Raw genomic sequence first — 16,532 nt, 5'->3', positions numbered from 1 at the left:
CGCCATTGCTCACGCGACAGCCTGTTCAAGAAACATGCCAAAATCTACAAACGTACACCCCAACTCATGCATACAGGCCGTGAGGCCTTTTCAAGAAATCACTCGAGAAAACATGCACCAGCAAACATTCATTATGTTGGTTGCCGCATCTCCGTAGAGTATTGGCTGCCGCCAAGTCAGCCGCATCCAACAAACGCGCCATTGCTTGCTGTCGAAGCGTACACGAAGAATTGCATATCAAGTCTCTATCTACGTGAGGACGAGGCGTACCTATGCATCAGAAGTAGTCTAACCCTTTTGCGCCCGGAATGTTGTGTACGGAACCACCGTTGCAACAAGTAAAAAGAGGAAGAAAAAATCCCTGCCCACGCGATATTGTACCAAAACTCTAAAGGAATATGTCCTCCTCATGATATCAGATGCCTCCCAAGGATTTCCAAAATAATCAGCATACGCTCCTCCTTTGAACGCCCGAGTCCCTAGAATTGTCGATCCCAAGTAGAAGTTGAACAAGTGTCCGTAATCAAAACCAATCCCCTTCCTTCCACTCCCTTCCGCTATCCAGCGCCCTGATCCTAGGGTCATTACCTCTCTCTATCGCGGCATCCCGCCTCTGTTTCAAGTCTTGCTTGATGCTCTCAATCTCCTCCTCCAGCCACACGTCCCGCCCGACCTCGGGTATGTCGATGTCCGCCAGCTCGTCGAAGTTGCCGTCCTCCATCGACTGCTCCACCAGCCTCTCCTTGTCGTGCCAGTCGCGGAGCTCGTACTCGTAGCCGATCTGCCGGAAGCGCAGGCTCGTCCAGTCTTTGTATTTCTCCTCGTCGCCGAAGCACACGCCGAAGCCGTCGCAGTAGCACACGTGCTGGATTGGGCAGTAGACGTTGCGCCCCGTGAAGACGTACTGCCAGATGTACTCCCAGATGCGGCCCGACAGCGCGTCCGACAGCGGCGTGCGCAGCAGCCAGTCGCGGTACGCGACGAAGCGCTGCAGCGGTATCGACCGGATGCGGTCGCGGCTCAGCGCGAACTGCGCGCAGCACGGCTGCGCCAGCACCTCCGGGATCGGGTCCAGCGGGAAGATTTCGCTCCAGGCCTTGGCGAGGAGCTTCTGTTCGTGCTTTTGGATGTCGTCTTCCACCTCGCCCGGGTGCCTGACCTTCACTTAGGATCCTTCGACGGAAAACAAAAAAGGCAATGGTATGGCGGTCGGAAAACTTACATCCAATCGGGGCAGCCCGGGTCCCAATGACAACGCATGTTCATGTATCCTTCCCGCAGCACGCGGTTGGGGTTCAGCCGCTTGACCATCTGCACGGAATCCAAATCCAACATGTCGGCGTTGTGCCAGGCGTAACGGTGCGCATGCATAAACACGGCGATATCCGGCAGGTCCGCATAATTGTCGATAACCCACGTCAGGTAGATCATGACCTCGTGTCCCTTGTTCTTCGGCGGGTGCAGCGGCGCGCTGCTGTCGTCGGCGACGTAGATGGCCGTCTGGTACTCGGGCAGGAACTCGTCGATCCAGCCGACGTCCTCGTTGCTCGTCCGCGGAATCACCAGCACGGTGCTGAAGTTGTAGTCCGCCGGCATGCCCACGCCCGGCTCGAATTTCGGGACGGAGCTCCACGTCTGCTTGGGCCTTGGGGGTCGAGAGGGTTCGGGCTCGCTTGCCGACGATCCTTCCCCAGATGCTGCGTTGTTCGCGCCCGGAGTGCTTACCCCCGAGGATGGTGCCGACGATGACGACGACGATGGCTCCGATATTGTCTCTCCGAGGCCGACCTTCTGGGGCAAGCCCCTCCATGATTCCTTCACATTGGTGGTGTAGAACAAGAAGGAGAAGAAAGAGACGGACGCAATAGCGAGGAGGGGGAGCAGATTGCGTGGGGAGAGCATGGCGGGCGGTGTCCACGGAGGAGCGCGGGATAGCGAGCGTTGCGTGAAGGAAACGGAGGCGGAAAGGCAGGGAAACAGGCGTCTTATGAGGACAACATGTGGTCTTCCTGGCCGGGGAAACTGATCAGCATCTTGCTAACTAGCTGCGGAGTCAAGACAACAGCCCCTCCTTTGCGGCGTCGGCTGGGTTGCGCGGAGGAGGCGTATGCGGCGACGGTACCTGAACAGATGCCCCTTGGTGGTTCGGCCCTCTCGCTGGCTTCAGACGCTGGGCAGCATCACTTGCGGTATACAGGCGATTGAGGGCGAGCGCTCGCGGAGGAGGTGGAGTTGGAGGCGGAGGTTAAGGCGGGCGGGAGCTGGAGGATTGTCATATCGCGGCTGGGGGGCCTGTCCAGAAATTGCGGAGCTTTCCAGCAAGGTTGAGCAGGGCTCCGCAACTAAGCTTTAACTAGCAATCATTCGGGACGACTTGTTTCGAGATGTGGGCGTTAATTGGCTTCGGGCTGCAGGTGCTTGCGCGGCCAGCTTGCTCTTTACTGGATAAGGTTGTGTGATCGGCCGTTCGCGCAACAACCGCTGCTCGGGGTGCGACGCCATCACCGTTGTATAAACGCCTGTCAATCCGGCGCCCCACCGCTGCTTGGGGTTTTGGTGCTGCGTCAGGGCGCCCTGCTGGGCCTGTCATAGGTGCTACCGGCGCACCGAAAGCTGTCGCAAGAGCTTTGCAGCGGGAGCCCGGCGCCAGCCAGCTTGCAGCAGTGGCACCACCTGCACCGCACCACGCCGGCACATCCGCACGTCGCCGCAAGCGCCCCAGCAACTGGTCGCTCTCGTTTCAGACGTGGCGCAGTAACTTCATCGGCTTCAGCTGGTTCTTGATATTTATTGATCTCTTCTACGCTATCGATATATGCGAAAAGAGCATCCGCTTCTCACATACCGGTACCAAGCGATACTACATCATACAAGCGCCTCCAGTCCGCATCATTTTCGAACAGAGGAGCAATGCATGTGAAAGCGAGCGGCGTATTGTTTGCCTCGCTCTCAGGAACATGCAAAGCTACAACACGCAGACACGCAAGTCGCCTCATCGCCTAAGGCTGTTGTTCCCTGGGCGAACGTACCTGGAGGCTCCGGACTGGAATACGCAGTACGAAGCTTGCGACAACTCGATGATGTCAGACCCACGTCGTGGACACGGAGTAAATCCGGTTGGCGCGTTAGGACCACGGACCGACCACTGCAAAACGCAGCGTGACGATGAGAATCAAATGAAACGAGAAAGGGAAAGAACCTGAGAAATTAAAATAAGGAAAGGACAACCAAGGAATGAAAGGTTCCATTGGCTCCAGAGGCAGATCAAAGGGGGTTCCTTTGGCGGAATGCGGAAACGGAAAGAGCAAACAGCCCGACAGCTGTGGAAACAGCAGCAGGTGCAGAGATTGGGAGAATTGGAAAATTCCACGACGAGCGGAGACTCACCGTCGTACAATGCACGGCAGCCGCGTACGTTGTCAGAATGCGCCGGCGCCCTGCAGCGGCTTGTGCAAGCCGCCAGTAGCTCCCCAGACAGGCACAGCGAACGTGTCTGCATCCAGAGCGTCGGGAAATGTCGGTCACGGCAAACGGCCTCAGCTGGGGCGCATGGCTAAGGTCGTCTGCACCCCTCATTTTTTTTATTACACCGGATGGCGGCATCGTGCATAGATTGGGCGATGTTGCTGTTTACTACGAGGATTGTCGCTCCCGTTTCACCACAGGCGGAAGTGCAAGGGCGGCAGGGCACTTCACGCTGATGGATGTCGAATGGTCTCAACGGGAACTGGACAAACGAGGTCGCCGGTACAGGCAGGTTCTGCAATGGTGGCTGCACGCATGGTGTTGAACATGGGAACGTGTCGACAAGCGCAGAGAATGTCGAGTGTGATGGGAAGGCATAGTAGTACAAAGTGCGATCTGAAGTCGGATAGGGAAGAGCTGCTCCAGGAGATCCAGTTTTTTTCGTCACCAATTCGAATTAAAAGCATGTTTTGCCGCAAAGATCCGTAGCCGTTCTCTGTCAAAGGAAATCCACCGAAATTCACCGGAAGCCGAGACCTTTAGACGTGGCGTGGGCAAATCGCTTGAGCCGTGTTATACCCATGCCCTAGGTGAGGTCTTCCGTCCAGCAGTCAGATTGAGTGAAAAAGCCGTTCTGTTTTTTGTGAAACCGTCGCCCGCCGAAGATATCGCTGAAGTTCGCCGTAGTCCGATCGCATAGCGGAGACGTGGAGATGCAAAAGCCAGGAAGCAAGTAATACAGCGGCGAAGATGAGGCAGCAATCTCGAAAAACGAACTCGTTCTCGAGGGTGCGTATCACTGCAGGAGTGATGGACCCTACTCTTCTGCCGTTACTCGCGGGGGGGTTCTGTTGCCGTTAGTCGAGTGCTCTAGTGGCGAGAATAGTAGTCATCACCACGGTCTTCGTAAGCCCTTCCACCGGCATACGGCTCGTCGGCAGGAGCGCCACCGTAGGAGGCACCGCCATCGCGGCCGTAGCGATCGTCGCGGCTCGAACCGTAGCGGTAGCGGTCATCGCGGCTCTCGCGGGGCTCGCGGCCCTCACGGCCCGAAGAAGCGTAGCGGTCGACGCCGCGAGGGGGACCGTAGTCGCGGTCACGGCGGGAGTAGCTGCCGCGATCGTTGCCACGGTCGTAGCCACGGTCGTAGCCGCGGTCGTAGGAGTCGTAGCGAGGGCCGCGGGAAGAGTATTCGTCACGACGGCCACCGTAGCCGCGCCTGTCGTCGTAGCGGTCGCCGTAGGGACGGCCACCGCCACGGCCGCCACGGAAGTCTGCTACTCGGGTCAGCGCATCCAGACTTAACTAGTGAAGGGGAATACCGTGATAGTAGGTTGTCATACCGCGCTTAGGCGGGCCGTAGTACTTGCCCGGGGTGGGCGTCCTCGGGCGAGCGCGGCGAGCCTTCTCAATGCTGAGCGTGCGGCCCTCAATGACCTCGCCCTGCAGGCCTTCCTTTGCGGCATCAGCCTGGTCGGGGGTGACCATCTTCACGAAGCCGAAGCCACGCGATTCCTTGGTGTGCGGGTCACGCATGATGTTGCACTTCTCAACGTCGCCGTACTTCTCGAAGAGGCGCGTGACCTCGTCCTCAGAAAGACGCGGGTGGATGCCGGTCACGAAGAGGTTGGAGCCCGGGTTGATGGACTCGTCGTCGCGGTCGCGCATGTCGTGGCTGGGGCTGTCGTATGCATTGTCAGCGAGTGGTGCAGCGGGCTGAGCGGCGAATTATTGCTGTACCGGTCGTCAATGCGGTCGCGCGCGCCGGGCGAGGCACTGCGGGCGCGGGCATCCTCGTCGACACGGCGGTCGTTGCGCGGAGAGCGGCTGCGGTCGCGCTCGTAGTCGCGCGGCTCGTCTGTTTGCAAGGGCGTGTCAGCGGCGCGTCGTTGCGGCAAGACGGGCAGGGCGGCGGCGAGTGAGCGGACTTACCGTCGTAAGGACGCGGCTCAGTCTCGTAATCCATGGCGGACATGTCGAAGCTGTGCAGTGTGGAGGCGATGGAGGCGGCTGGGTGGAGCTGAAAACAGGCGGCGGAAGAGGTGGTTGCGACAAAGCGGCGGCCGGGAAGGCAGCTCCGATCGGCTGGAAAAGGACCGTCGCAGTGAGAGCTAGGTGAGGCAGTGAGGCAGAGGGTAAGGAAAAAAGCGCGTCGGTGCGAACGGCACGTTTGCCAGGCTGTGGTGAAGGAGCGAAGTGTAGCAGCTTTCGCGACGCTGGACAAACGCGCTGTGACAGGCGCAGGCTGACAGAAGAAATCCAGGCAGCCTATCAAGGGGCGCAACCAAGGAACACCCGCCAGCGAGCCGCAGCCTCTTGGCTCCTTCCCGCACTGCCTTTGCAAACGTGCCGCTCTGCGATTTGCACTCAATTGCAAGGTCGCATTTGCTTGTTGCGGCACACCGCGCTCGCCGGCGTTCGGTGGGCGAAAATCACTGCAGTCATTGCGGTAAAAATACAGGCGTCCATGCTCCATCGCTCTAGCTAATCGACACCGAGCCAACATCACAAGCCCGCAAGCAAATAGGTATACTGAGCCCTATGCCACAACGCCGCGCGCCGACGACCATTCCCGTCTTCCGTGCGAAAGCCAGCCCCGTGTGCCCGAATATTATGACCGGCAAGGAAATGGTATACAGCTCGTCACCGCCCGTACCCAAAAAAACGCCCCACTGAGAGAGATGTCCCCGTCACGCAACCAAGAAAAAACAAATAAAAATCAGCCTTGGGTCGTCCCGTTGGCTCGCCTCGAAGCATTCCTCCGCTGCTGCACCCGTGCCTTTACGCGCTGTGCGCGCTGCACCGTGCTTCCCTCTGCATCCATGGAATCAGCCGGGGCATCCGCCATCTCCTCGTCCCCCAACATGCCGTCTAGCTCTGCATCGTCGATTTCACTGAGTTCCTCGCTCATCCCCCGCACAACCTCACGGCCAGACCAGACCTCGTCGTAGATGGTTGTGCCGCGAGGATCAAAACTCTGCAGATACCATGGCACGCCGCCATGCGACAGTGTGAGCATGTCTCCGTCAGATTGTGGCGGCGTGAGAGGATCGGGATTGGTCGTGGATGGATGCGTGCTGCCTGAGTTGGATAGGGCGGGAGCGGTTCCGATGCTGCCTTGGCGAGCATTCCCAGACTCGCCTCCGGAGGCTTCAGCTGGTGCCTCAGTTGCTTCCTCAGGCAGCTGCAGCTGCAATCTTATCGCCGCATCATCAGCCTCGTGATCGGCCTCTGCGCCCTCCGCTCCAGCACTCTTTCCAGCCTCGTGGTCTTTCATGTCGCTGTCACCATTGACAAGCCCGTTCGTTCCCGCATTGCCGTTCGTGAGATATTCCACGGCTTCGGACATCTCCACGTCTTGGGACATGTGCGGTCGTTCTACCCCTTTGTCATTACCCTTATCGCCAGCATCATGGGAAGCTTGAGCTGACGTGGGTCTGGAGCGCCCGCCATTGTTCAGACGGGTGTTGAGCTCCCGCAGCTCCTGGTCATACTGCTTACCGCCAATCTGGGCCTCTCTAGCGGTGGCATCTTCAAGGGCCGGATGTATCCCCCTGATGATGCGCTTTGCCAGCTTTTTCTTATCCTTTTGTTCTGGTGTCAAATCGCCATGGCTGCCACTACCTTCGTTGAGATGTTCATGGGCGTCGTGGGCATCTGTGATCTCGTCGAGGCCGAGGACTGACCGGAATACGGCGCCGATATCGCTTGAGAAGGTCGATACAGTCGTGTAGAAACGCTCTTCAAGCTTTCTTTCGATTGTTTCCAAGCCCTCTTTGAAAACACCCTTGGAGTCCAAACTAATGAAAAGTCAGCTTCCGTGCCAAGTTTCGGTGACTAGTTGTAGACCTACCTTTGGGCTTTCTCCAGTATCGGCCATAACAGAGGGTAAATAGGAAAATAGACTGTGTCGACAATACTCTTTAAAACATTGACATCGTCCAGTTTCTTTTCCTCCCTTTCTTTAACGGATTGGCATAAGTGCCTGACCTTCTCCATGTCTCTCTCGAGCAATTCCGCAAATTCGATCCGTCGGTGGAGTCTTGGGCGGCCTGCCGCACCCATTCCTGCGAAGTTACGGCGGGTAATTTCCATGGATGAGAATGTTTCCATCTGAAGTTGGAGGCGCTTGAGCAAAGCCGCTCCACGGCGAGCTTCCCTTTTGAGCGTCCAGTATTTGCACGCCTCGGCCACGTACTCTTTGCGCTTACGGACATTAAAGCGTACAAGTGACGCTTCGACTTTCTCGTACACGAGGTGAGGCACTACAGGTGCACCCGATGGTAACCGCCACACGCCTTTGGTAGACTGGCTGCGCTTCCGCTTGTTGCTGCCGGGCACTAGAGACGAGTCATCCATTTCGTCGTCCATGCTCATTGTGCTGGACGAGTTTCGGGCTGCTGCGGCCTGGCTTTCTGCCCACCGCCGACCGCGCATTGTCTGGCGGTAGTACGCCATGGCCTCACGTGTAGCCATCTCCACGTCATTCTCCCGGCGCCAATCGCTCGGAACATGCTTGTGACAAAAGGCCTTGAGCACGCTAGCATCGACGTTGGCGGGTCCGCTATGAGCCGACTTCATCCGAAGGAACAACTTGGCACGTCGCGCGCAGGTGACATGGAAGGCAGAATAGCAATTCTTGTTGCCACATTGGATGCAAGCACCCATTTTCTGGTCGCAGATGTAGCATTGCTATATTCGTCAGTTCAATCGAATAAACGCCTGGAGTGTTACAGCTCACCAATTTCCATCTTTGCTTGGGCACCTTCTCGACATCCATGACCGGCTCCATAAAGGTGGTGTTTCCAAGTGAGACCTCGGGGATCCAAATGGCGCAAAGCAGATGTGACCATCGTTGGGGGTTGGTGGTTTGTTTGAAAGCTCCATCGACATTCGGACAGAATATGCAGGTCTGTGAAGTGTCAATACGTATCACGACCAAGCCGACGGAGGTACGAAAATACTCACGGATGTTCCTCGGCCAATCAGCTGGCACTTGCGGCACAACCACTGGCCCTCAGGTATGAAAGGGACTCCATAACACTCCTGGTGCACGGCGAGATCGCAGCCGTCACAAAAGACGATAGCGTTGGTGTTCTCACAGTCGCCATCGTCACAAACCGCACATTTTGTGTCTTGTTCTTCACCGTTCCCTACCGGTTCTCCGTTAACTGCAGCTGCCGAGCTCGAACGCGGTCGATGGGTCTGCGGAGGTTTCGGATTTGGCTTGGGGATTCCTTGGACGCAAGCGAGTCAGCACAGGTAGATCACACCAGGTATTTCACAACTCACTTTTCTCGAGCGCATGCCATTCCTTTTCGATCTGCGTCATCGTTATCTCGAAAATCGCAGGCTTGATTGCCTCGACTTGCTCTTCTTTCCTTTGCCCATTGTAGGCTTCTAGCCATCGATCGTCTTGTTCATCCATGTCATACTCAACTCGTCCGATGGGGTGACCATGGTTTTCGTTTTCAAGAGTCAACGCAAGATCTAGATCTTCTTCAAGGTTTCCGTCGACAATGCGTATCAACCGCTTTTCAGGCCGCATGAACATGTCACTCTCCTGATATCCTACGCTTGCCATGGTGCGATCAACATAGTTGACCTGCGCCGAAGGGTCTTGTTCGTAGTGCGAAAAAGTGTCGATCGTGCGATAAGACGGCTTTGGGAGGCTCAATTTTTCGCGTTTGTCTTTGGTCGGTAGCGGTTCGATCCTTGGTGCTGGAGGTGAGCCCAAGCCGGTAAGCATGGATCCAGGACGCCGTGGGGGCCTGCCGGGTCGGCGCTTGATGACCGCAGGGGACATCGGCTCACCACTGCCGCCCACGTTGACGGTATCCTCGTCCTGATCGGCGAACGAGCTCTGTTCCTTGGGAGTCGGGATTTCGTTCGCTATGGAGGCATCGTCTGGCACCGAGAAAGATTGGCTCAGTCCAAGGACGGGTGTTGTCGGCTTCGTGATGGGCGGGCTGACGCCATCTATTTCTTCCGCGCTGAACACCATAAAGTCCATATCGATATCCAAGTCCTGGTGGAACTCTTCCCAGCCTCGCTCCTCTCTTGGCTTGTATCCATCGTTCTGAGCTACCGCAGCGGCAGCAGCGGAGGCGGAGCTGGCTCGAGGGCCAGCAGCTGGGCGATCGCGCCGGGGACGCGTGTAGGGTCGGGAGGGAGATGCGGCTTCGGGAGAGTATTTGCGGGTTGTAGCTGGTGTACGCGACGGACGCGGCCGGGGCGCGCTGTGCCTGCGGCCGGCTGCTTTAAGCAGCGGAATCGCAATTTCCTTTGGTATTTCGGCGCCAGTCTCTGGGTCAATGTAGCGACCACCCCCGCCAGGCCCACCGGGAATGTACTTGGGCCGCTTGGGCGGTGCAGAAGCAGGGGCGGTGGGTGTGGCACTGGGGTCGACGCGTGGAGGGCGGCCGGGGCCGCGCTGGTTGCGCCTCGTGGGCGTGTCTGATGGCACCGCCATGGCTGGTCAGGTTGGATGTCCGTATGATCGCGTTGGGCGCAGTGAGACTCCGGTCACGCAGCGCGAATGGAGGCGCAAGGAGAGGACAGCGAATGCAAGCTACCGGCTGCGCGGACGCGTTGTGCTGCGAGATCGGGCGTAAGACATGTGTGGACGGCGCGGCAGAGACGGAGGACGCGGAGGGAGGTGCTGCGACGGGTCTGCTCGAGGCGTGAGCCAGCTGGCGCGTCTCGCCGCTGCAACCTCTGGAGGTGATGTTGAAGGTCGCGCTAGTGCATGTGGCCCGTGCGCTTTCCCCACGCGCTCAGCGCCTTCCCCGATCGACCAGCAGCTGGTCGTGCACCTTCGAAGCCACCCTATGAGCACTATCCATGCGGCTCATCCGCCCCTCACCGCATCGCGACACGCCTTCCCAGCAGAAACGCGCCTCCGCCGTGACCCGGAGGGCGTCAGGCCCTCCCGCGGTCACGTGCTCTGTCCTGATGATGCCATTCGCCATACTTCCGACTAAACGCGTTCATTGGGAAGGCGCTCGCGCCTTAAGTGGGGTGTAGTCCCACGTAATCCGTCCCCTTCGGACCGCAGCCCTCTCGCTCGCTCGACGTATTTTCTGCAACTCCCGTCGTACCTGGCGCCATCCCTCCCGTGCGCAACAGCCGCTAAGCAGCCGCATACCATGGCTTCACCCGAAGTCGTCTACTTTGCCCAGGCCCTCTCGCGGGTTCTGGGCTGGGCTTAGTATGCTAGCGTGGTGATCTCCCGTACCTGTACCATCGCTGACTGAACTCAAGCTTCCTGTGCTGGTCGGGGTCCTTCTACCCCCAGCCGCTCATGAACTGGCGTCGGAAGTCAACGCTTGGATTTGGCATCGACTTTCCTACCCTCAACATCCTTGGCTTTGCTGCATACACTGTCTCTACCGCGGCAACGCTTTGGTCGCCGACCATCCGGGCACAATACGCGGCTCGGTATCCGGTCGCTCCGGAGCCCACCGTCCGCTTCAACGATTTTGCTTTTGCACTGCATGCCTTCATCATGTCCATCATCATTTACACCCAGTTTTGGCTGAAGGCTTGGGGTTTCAAAGTCGGTGCCGACCAGAAGATGAGCTCTCTCGCCAAGGGAATCTTCTGGGGCAACATTGTCGGAGTGATGATTGTGATTCTTGTGGTTTGGGCTAAGGGCAATGATGGTGGACACGATGCCAGTGGCTGGGCATGGATCGATGTGGTACGTTGCCCCGGTTCTGTCATGTGTCAAGCTCAAAACACTCGTGGCACACACAAGCGCTCTTGTGCTTGGAGCACCTCGTCGTCCAGACGAATGCTGCAACTGCCTCGGATGGTCCCTTCGCTGGGAGCTTTCCACAGCGGCCCTCGTATTTTGTACGAAAAATTCTTGCAAGCTAACTGATTGTTCAAGATTTACGCCGTCGGATACGTCAAGCTCGTGGTGACTGTGGTTAAATACGTTCCACAGGTGTGGCTGAACTACAAGCGAAAGTCCACCATTGGGTTCAGTATTGGTGGGATGCTACTGGATTTCTCTGGCGGCATACTGTCCAATCTCCAACTGATCATCGACTCCTCCCTTGAGGCAGATTGGTCTGGAATTACCGGAAACCCTGTCAAGTTCGGCCTAGCAAACGTGAGCATCATATTTGATGTCATATTCATTATTCAGCACTACGTGGTATATCGGCATGCGACAGAGGACGAAGAAAGCGACGAGGAATCCAACGGCGAAAGGCGGCATTTGTTGAGCGCCGAGTCATAGCTCATTTTCCGGAGCTCGAGCTAGATACCCGCGCATCTTGGGATTCGTCACCAAGCGCGTGGACATTTTAGAGACGATGGTTAGCCCCTTCGGACAATGATTAGATATTTCATGCAGCTGCCTTGACTTGTCGCTGACTAGAAGATCTGCGAGCGTAGGCTGTCTTTGTCCTCATGGGATGACGATTTGATCACATCGCCAAGCGCGAGTTACGAGACGAGCGTCTGCGTTTGTCGATTGCGGTTGATTTGTATTAGCGGTGCTGTGCAGTGACGCTAAGCGGCGAGCTAAGAGACGGAGTGATGTCAGGAGCGGACTGGTACCTGAGCGGCTCGGCCTCCTGCCTGGTCAATGTCGTGGCTTGTTCCCCGAAGCTGAGGAAACCGAAGCGAAAGGGGGCTAGAGTTCCCGTCTTGACATCCCAAGAATCTTCACGGCCAATCTCGATTTTCGGTGCCTTCGGCCTTTTTCGACGACCCCCCGGATCGAGCAGCTCAATGAAGAAATTGTCAACATGAACATCTACAAGAGCAACGCCGAAGTTGAGTCAATCGACACTGGGGGCCCACCGCTCGGAATGACGATCTGACCTGGGTGGCGCGCATGGCCCGACGGTTGTTCCCAATGCCTGGTACAGCTGTCGGCAAAACGGCCTCCTTGGGCCATGGTTGTGATGGAAGATCAGAGCAGAACATCTGCTCCAAGCTCAGTAGAGCCTGGTAGATTTCGCTAGTCGTCTAATAGTCGTGGCCCTAGGTGTGGCGCGGTCGACACGGTGGAGCTGAAGATGATCCGGCACGGCAGAAAGTTTGTTGGCCAGGTGGTGGAAACGACTTATCGAAATCGAAGGTCAGACGGGCTCCGGCCGATTGAGTTTGCCTGAATTGAGCGTGCGCGAAGACCAAAGAGATGATCCGAGCAAGGGGGGGTGACAGAAAAAGCAATGCGCCGGCGAACCCTTGCCAAAGATCGTCTGCCGGCGCATGAGCTTCGTGTGCCCACGGCCCGACAAGTCTGGCCACCATCATCGGCAGCACGAAGTGAGGGAGCCCGCCATGCAGTACGTCACCGCCGGCGCTGTGCCTCCCCGGGCGGCGCGAGTCAGGACGTCAGTTGCTCGGTTTCAGTGCTGCAGAGCACACCATGGGGGCCTTGTCTGACTGCTGGGGGTTGTGCAGGATTGAGTGAGCTGACGAGGGTCGGGGTTGTCGCAGCTGGAAAAGAAAGCACTTGCGGCTCGCAGGCTGTGCACGCCGCTGGGGGAGCCGGCCCGCTCCCAATTGGTCCTTTGCGGATCTCGTTCCCGCCAGCCCACAGTAGAGCCCGGTCCCAGAGAACACCGGGCCCCGCGATTCGGACTCTTAGCGGGGGCTTCACCTGCATCGGCCTTCGCAAGCTGCCATCGAGACCCTGCCTGTTCCCCAGCACCGGGTGGTGCTTTTGGTTGATTAATATAGCGCCCGCGTACTGCGCTCCGTTTTGGTACGTTGTGGGTCTGGCCGAGTCTCCCTGCCTTCCTTCTTCTACTCGGCTGCCCTCCACCGTCCGCGACACACTTTGCCTTCATCGCCTTCCACTCTTTTGGTCTCGAGCTCATGTCGTCTTTTCAAGCCTTCCGCCGCTTCAACAACAAGCGAAGTTCTGCTCCCAAGATCTACTCTGGTCAGGACTCCTCTGCTCGCGCCAGCCGTTCCACTACGAGCATCTCCCCGAGCATGACGAGCGTCGACGACCATCGGCCCAGTACAGCCTTCAGGCAAGAACCGCCTATGCAAAAACACATGGCCAATGAGAGTCAGACCGTAGTGCAGGATTTCCAGGATCGCCAGACGTCAACGGCGTCTCAATCCCCCAACGGCATCAATCCTCCGCAAGCAATAGTCTCAAGCACTTTCGACATGGGCTCTGAAGACGAAGAGGCGGCTGTCCTTGCAAATCGCAGTATTAATATTCCAACCAGGACAACGTGAGTTGTTTTCTCCAGTGCAGTTGCTTTTTCTTTTCCGAAACAAGAAAAAGCAAAACGCATGCATGCCGAAGAAAGGTCATTTGTGCTGATTCTCACTGAACTCGGCAGCAGCATTGAAGGAGCCAAGCGCAATTTCTCCAGACCCAAGAGTCGCGAGTTCGGTACAGCTCCTGGCTCGACCTCGACTACGCCGGAATCTAAAGAGCGCAGCTCCACTGAGAAAAGCTCTGCCGACTCCGTCATGTCTTACGAAACGAAGGCTAGCTCGGTCGGGACCATTCCGCCACTGCAAACGAAGCCCGGTGCAGAAGACGATGGTAGACTCGAGCCACTAATAGAGGACGACCCAGGCAACTTTGACCTTGTTGGCCCCGACGATCACGCGAGCAAGGACTATTCTCTCGAAGCACGGTCCGAGAAAATCCTGTCCAAGGAGCATCTGCAAGCCATCTTCTCGGATCCGGCTCTTTTAAACAAGTTCACTGCGTTCCTTAGCGCCTACAAACCCAAATCCCTACCGCTTCTTGTTTATTACCTGGATGCTTTGAAGGCTCTTCGAGCGATCAACTATGCCAATGCGGTGGCAGAGGCGCTTGAACCAATTGACGATTTGGATTTCACCTCGGACCTGGCGAGACCAACGATTAACACCGTCCTTGAAGAAAAGGCCCAGCGAGCTTTTGATCAACTCGCTCAAGAAGACCTTCCTGCGTACGTCAGCTTTGTGTGGGTTCAAGTCGTCAGCCTGAGCATTCAGATGAGAATCACGGGAACCTTGCCTCCGCATCTGAGAGAGGCGTCCGAAGGACTGGCAGAAACATTCTGTCTCACGGACCCGTCGAGGAAAGACAATCCCATTATCTTTGCCTCCGAAGGTTAGACAGCCCCTCTGGATCGCAGCTCGCACGTCTGACGGATTTTAGAATTTCATCGCACAACCCAGTATGGCGTCAGCTATGCAATTGGACGCAATTGCCGCTTTTTGCAGGGTCCGCGAACAAATCCGTTTTCCGTGAAACGGTTGAGCAAAGCGATTCGGGAAGGCACGGAAATCAACGAGCTGATCTTGAACTAGTCAGTCTCCTCCGCGTACTCTCTTTTTTTCTTTTTCTTTCAGCCACTGACATGCAGCCAGCCGACGTGACGGATCAACATTCCTCAACCTTTTGATGATGGCCCCCCTGATGGACAACAGGGGTAAAGTCAGGTACTTCATCGGATCACAGGTGGACGTAAGCGGCCTCGCCAAAGAATGCACCGACCTCCCGGCATTGAGACGGCTGCTCGCCAAAGAAGGAGACATAGAGCTGGACGACGACGAGCACGTCCCTAACGAGCAGGAAAAGGACGAGTTCCAGGCGCTGAGCGAGATGTTCAACCAAGGAGAGATCGAGACGGTGCGGAAGACGGGTGGAAACATGCACCGCGAGCACGTGGAAGATGACGACACGACTTCGATGTATCATCAGCCACGACTGCTCATCAAAGACAGCCCTCCTCTTGGCGCCGGCTCAGAGATCTTCGGCAAGATGAGGAACAATGGGAAGCTAGCCGGGATCTACAGCCACGTAAGTGCACAATTCACATGTGCTAAACTTGACGAAAAATTGACGTCTGGATACAGTATCTTCTCGTCCGACCGGCCCCCTCGCTCCGCATCCTCTTCACCTCGCCCTCTCTTCGCGTGCCCGGTATCTTGCAGTCGGCGTTCATGGACCGGATTGGCGGCAGCTCGAGGGTGCGCGAGGAACTGGAGCAGGCACTCGCATCCGGGCGTGGCGTCACCGCCAAGGTGCGGTGGCTGGCCAGCATGCGTTCGGACGACGAGGGCCGCAGCCGTTGGATCCACTGCACGCCGCTGCTCGGGCAGAACGGCAGCGTCGGCGTGTGGATGATTGTGCTCGTCGACGACCACGCCAGCACCGCCGCCCGCAAGTTCCGCCCGCCGCCCGCCGTGTCGAGGATCATCGGCGGGAACAGGCAGTACAACAACAGCCACGTCGGCGTCGGTGGAGGAGGCGCGAACAGATCGGAACCCCGCAGTCCCAGCATGCAGGCAACGGCCCGCGGAGGAGGAGGGGGAGGAGGCGGAGGACCGGCCGCCCCGGCGCCTTCTGTTGGCCGTGGCCGCAACCCCGTTCCCATCATCGACTCAATGGCCGTCAACAGCAAGTTCGAGCGGGCTCTCACCGAGGATGAGTTCGACCGCCAGATCGAGGAGCGCGACCGTCTCTTGGGTCTTGGGAGTCCGCCGTTGGCTTCGCGATCTCCGCGTCTGTATGCCGACCAGCTGGGTCGGACCGCTAGCCCGCATCCTCCCGGAACCGCTGGCAGCGGCGCCAATTCGATGGACTCGTTCCGCATATGATGACTTTGAAAATAACCGGCTTTCTTTGCGTTTCGGAGGAGGAGATGCCGAGTGGTGCAATCGGTTGTGCCACTTCCAGCTTGACGATTGTTTTGTTTTGTGTTGTATCACGTCGTGTTTTGCTGAGTGGCTATACCCATGGAGGCCGGTGGCTTTTTGCGTTTTGATTGCACATACATATTTAGCTGTAAACATATGATATAGTACCCTTATATATATAAGTGAAACCGAGCGTTCCACGGCACGCGCGTTTGATTCTGTTTTCTCCTTTTCCTTGCTTGTTCGCGAGGTGCCTGCGAATTGATGCCATGGCTAATGGCCGGTTGGTTCGCATTCAATGGTTTGGTTCTGCTTTTACAAGATCAAGAGATTATGATCCGTTGGAATGCCAATTTTTCGGTAAATTCAGAAACGAAGCTAGAGGTGGTGACAGCCCAGTACCTGCTGCTGAACAATAATCTACAGCGTGCATGCGCCTGGTC

General features: G+C 57.2%; 5 protein-coding genes across 5 annotated transcripts; 2 read left to right on the top strand and 3 right to left on the bottom strand.

Moving 5' to 3' along the window:
* Positions 1 to 523: 523 nt before the first annotated feature.
* Positions 524 to 1,902, bottom strand: SLS55_000845 (uncharacterized protein; the record flags this gene model as incomplete). Its single annotated transcript, XM_066772352.1, has 2 exons — positions 524 to 1,164; positions 1,257 to 1,902. 2 exons carry the CDS (start codon positions 1,900 to 1,902, stop codon positions 524 to 526), a joined length of 1,287 nt encoding a protein of 428 aa, XP_066637631.1.
* A 2,433-nt stretch (positions 1,903 to 4,335) lies between these two features.
* On the bottom strand, positions 4,336 to 5,440 carry SLS55_000844 (uncharacterized protein; the record flags this gene model as incomplete). The annotated part of the gene is made up of 4 exons (XM_066772351.1): positions 4,336 to 4,739; positions 4,788 to 5,146; positions 5,206 to 5,323; positions 5,398 to 5,440. The coding sequence occupies 4 exons, from the start codon at positions 5,438 to 5,440 to the stop codon at positions 4,336 to 4,338; spliced, it is 924 nt and encodes a 307-aa protein (XP_066637630.1).
* A 744-nt stretch (positions 5,441 to 6,184) lies between these two features.
* SLS55_000843 (uncharacterized protein) lies at positions 6,185 to 9,937 on the bottom strand (the record flags this gene model as incomplete). The annotated part of the gene is made up of 5 exons (XM_066772350.1): positions 6,185 to 7,265; positions 7,319 to 8,157; positions 8,207 to 8,377; positions 8,434 to 8,702; positions 8,758 to 9,937. The coding sequence occupies 5 exons, from the start codon at positions 9,935 to 9,937 to the stop codon at positions 6,185 to 6,187; spliced, it is 3,540 nt and encodes a 1,179-aa protein (XP_066637629.1).
* Positions 9,938 to 10,768: 831 nt separating this feature from the next.
* On the top strand, positions 10,769 to 11,713 carry SLS55_000842 (uncharacterized protein; the record flags this gene model as incomplete). Its single annotated transcript, XM_066772349.1, has 2 exons — positions 10,769 to 11,167; positions 11,360 to 11,713. The coding sequence occupies 2 exons, from the start codon at positions 10,769 to 10,771 to the stop codon at positions 11,711 to 11,713; spliced, it is 753 nt and encodes a 250-aa protein (XP_066637628.1).
* Positions 11,714 to 13,494: 1,781 nt separating this feature from the next.
* SLS55_000841 (uncharacterized protein) lies at positions 13,495 to 16,050 on the top strand (the record flags this gene model as incomplete). The annotated part of the gene is made up of 5 exons (XM_066772348.1): positions 13,495 to 13,679; positions 13,791 to 14,557; positions 14,726 to 14,756; positions 14,818 to 15,250; positions 15,307 to 16,050. The coding sequence occupies 5 exons, from the start codon at positions 13,495 to 13,497 to the stop codon at positions 16,048 to 16,050; spliced, it is 2,160 nt and encodes a 719-aa protein (XP_066637627.1).
* Positions 16,051 to 16,532: the final 482 nt, after the last annotated feature.

Source organism: Diplodia seriata (assembly GCF_021436955.1).
Source record: "Diplodia seriata strain FDS-637 chromosome Unknown scaffold_1, whole genome shotgun sequence".
In the NCBI taxonomy this organism is placed as follows: Eukaryota; Fungi; Ascomycota; class Dothideomycetes; order Botryosphaeriales; family Botryosphaeriaceae; genus Diplodia; species Diplodia seriata.
The sequence above is the reverse complement of the archived record's forward strand: the minus strand, read 5'-3'. Positions and strand labels throughout refer to the sequence as shown.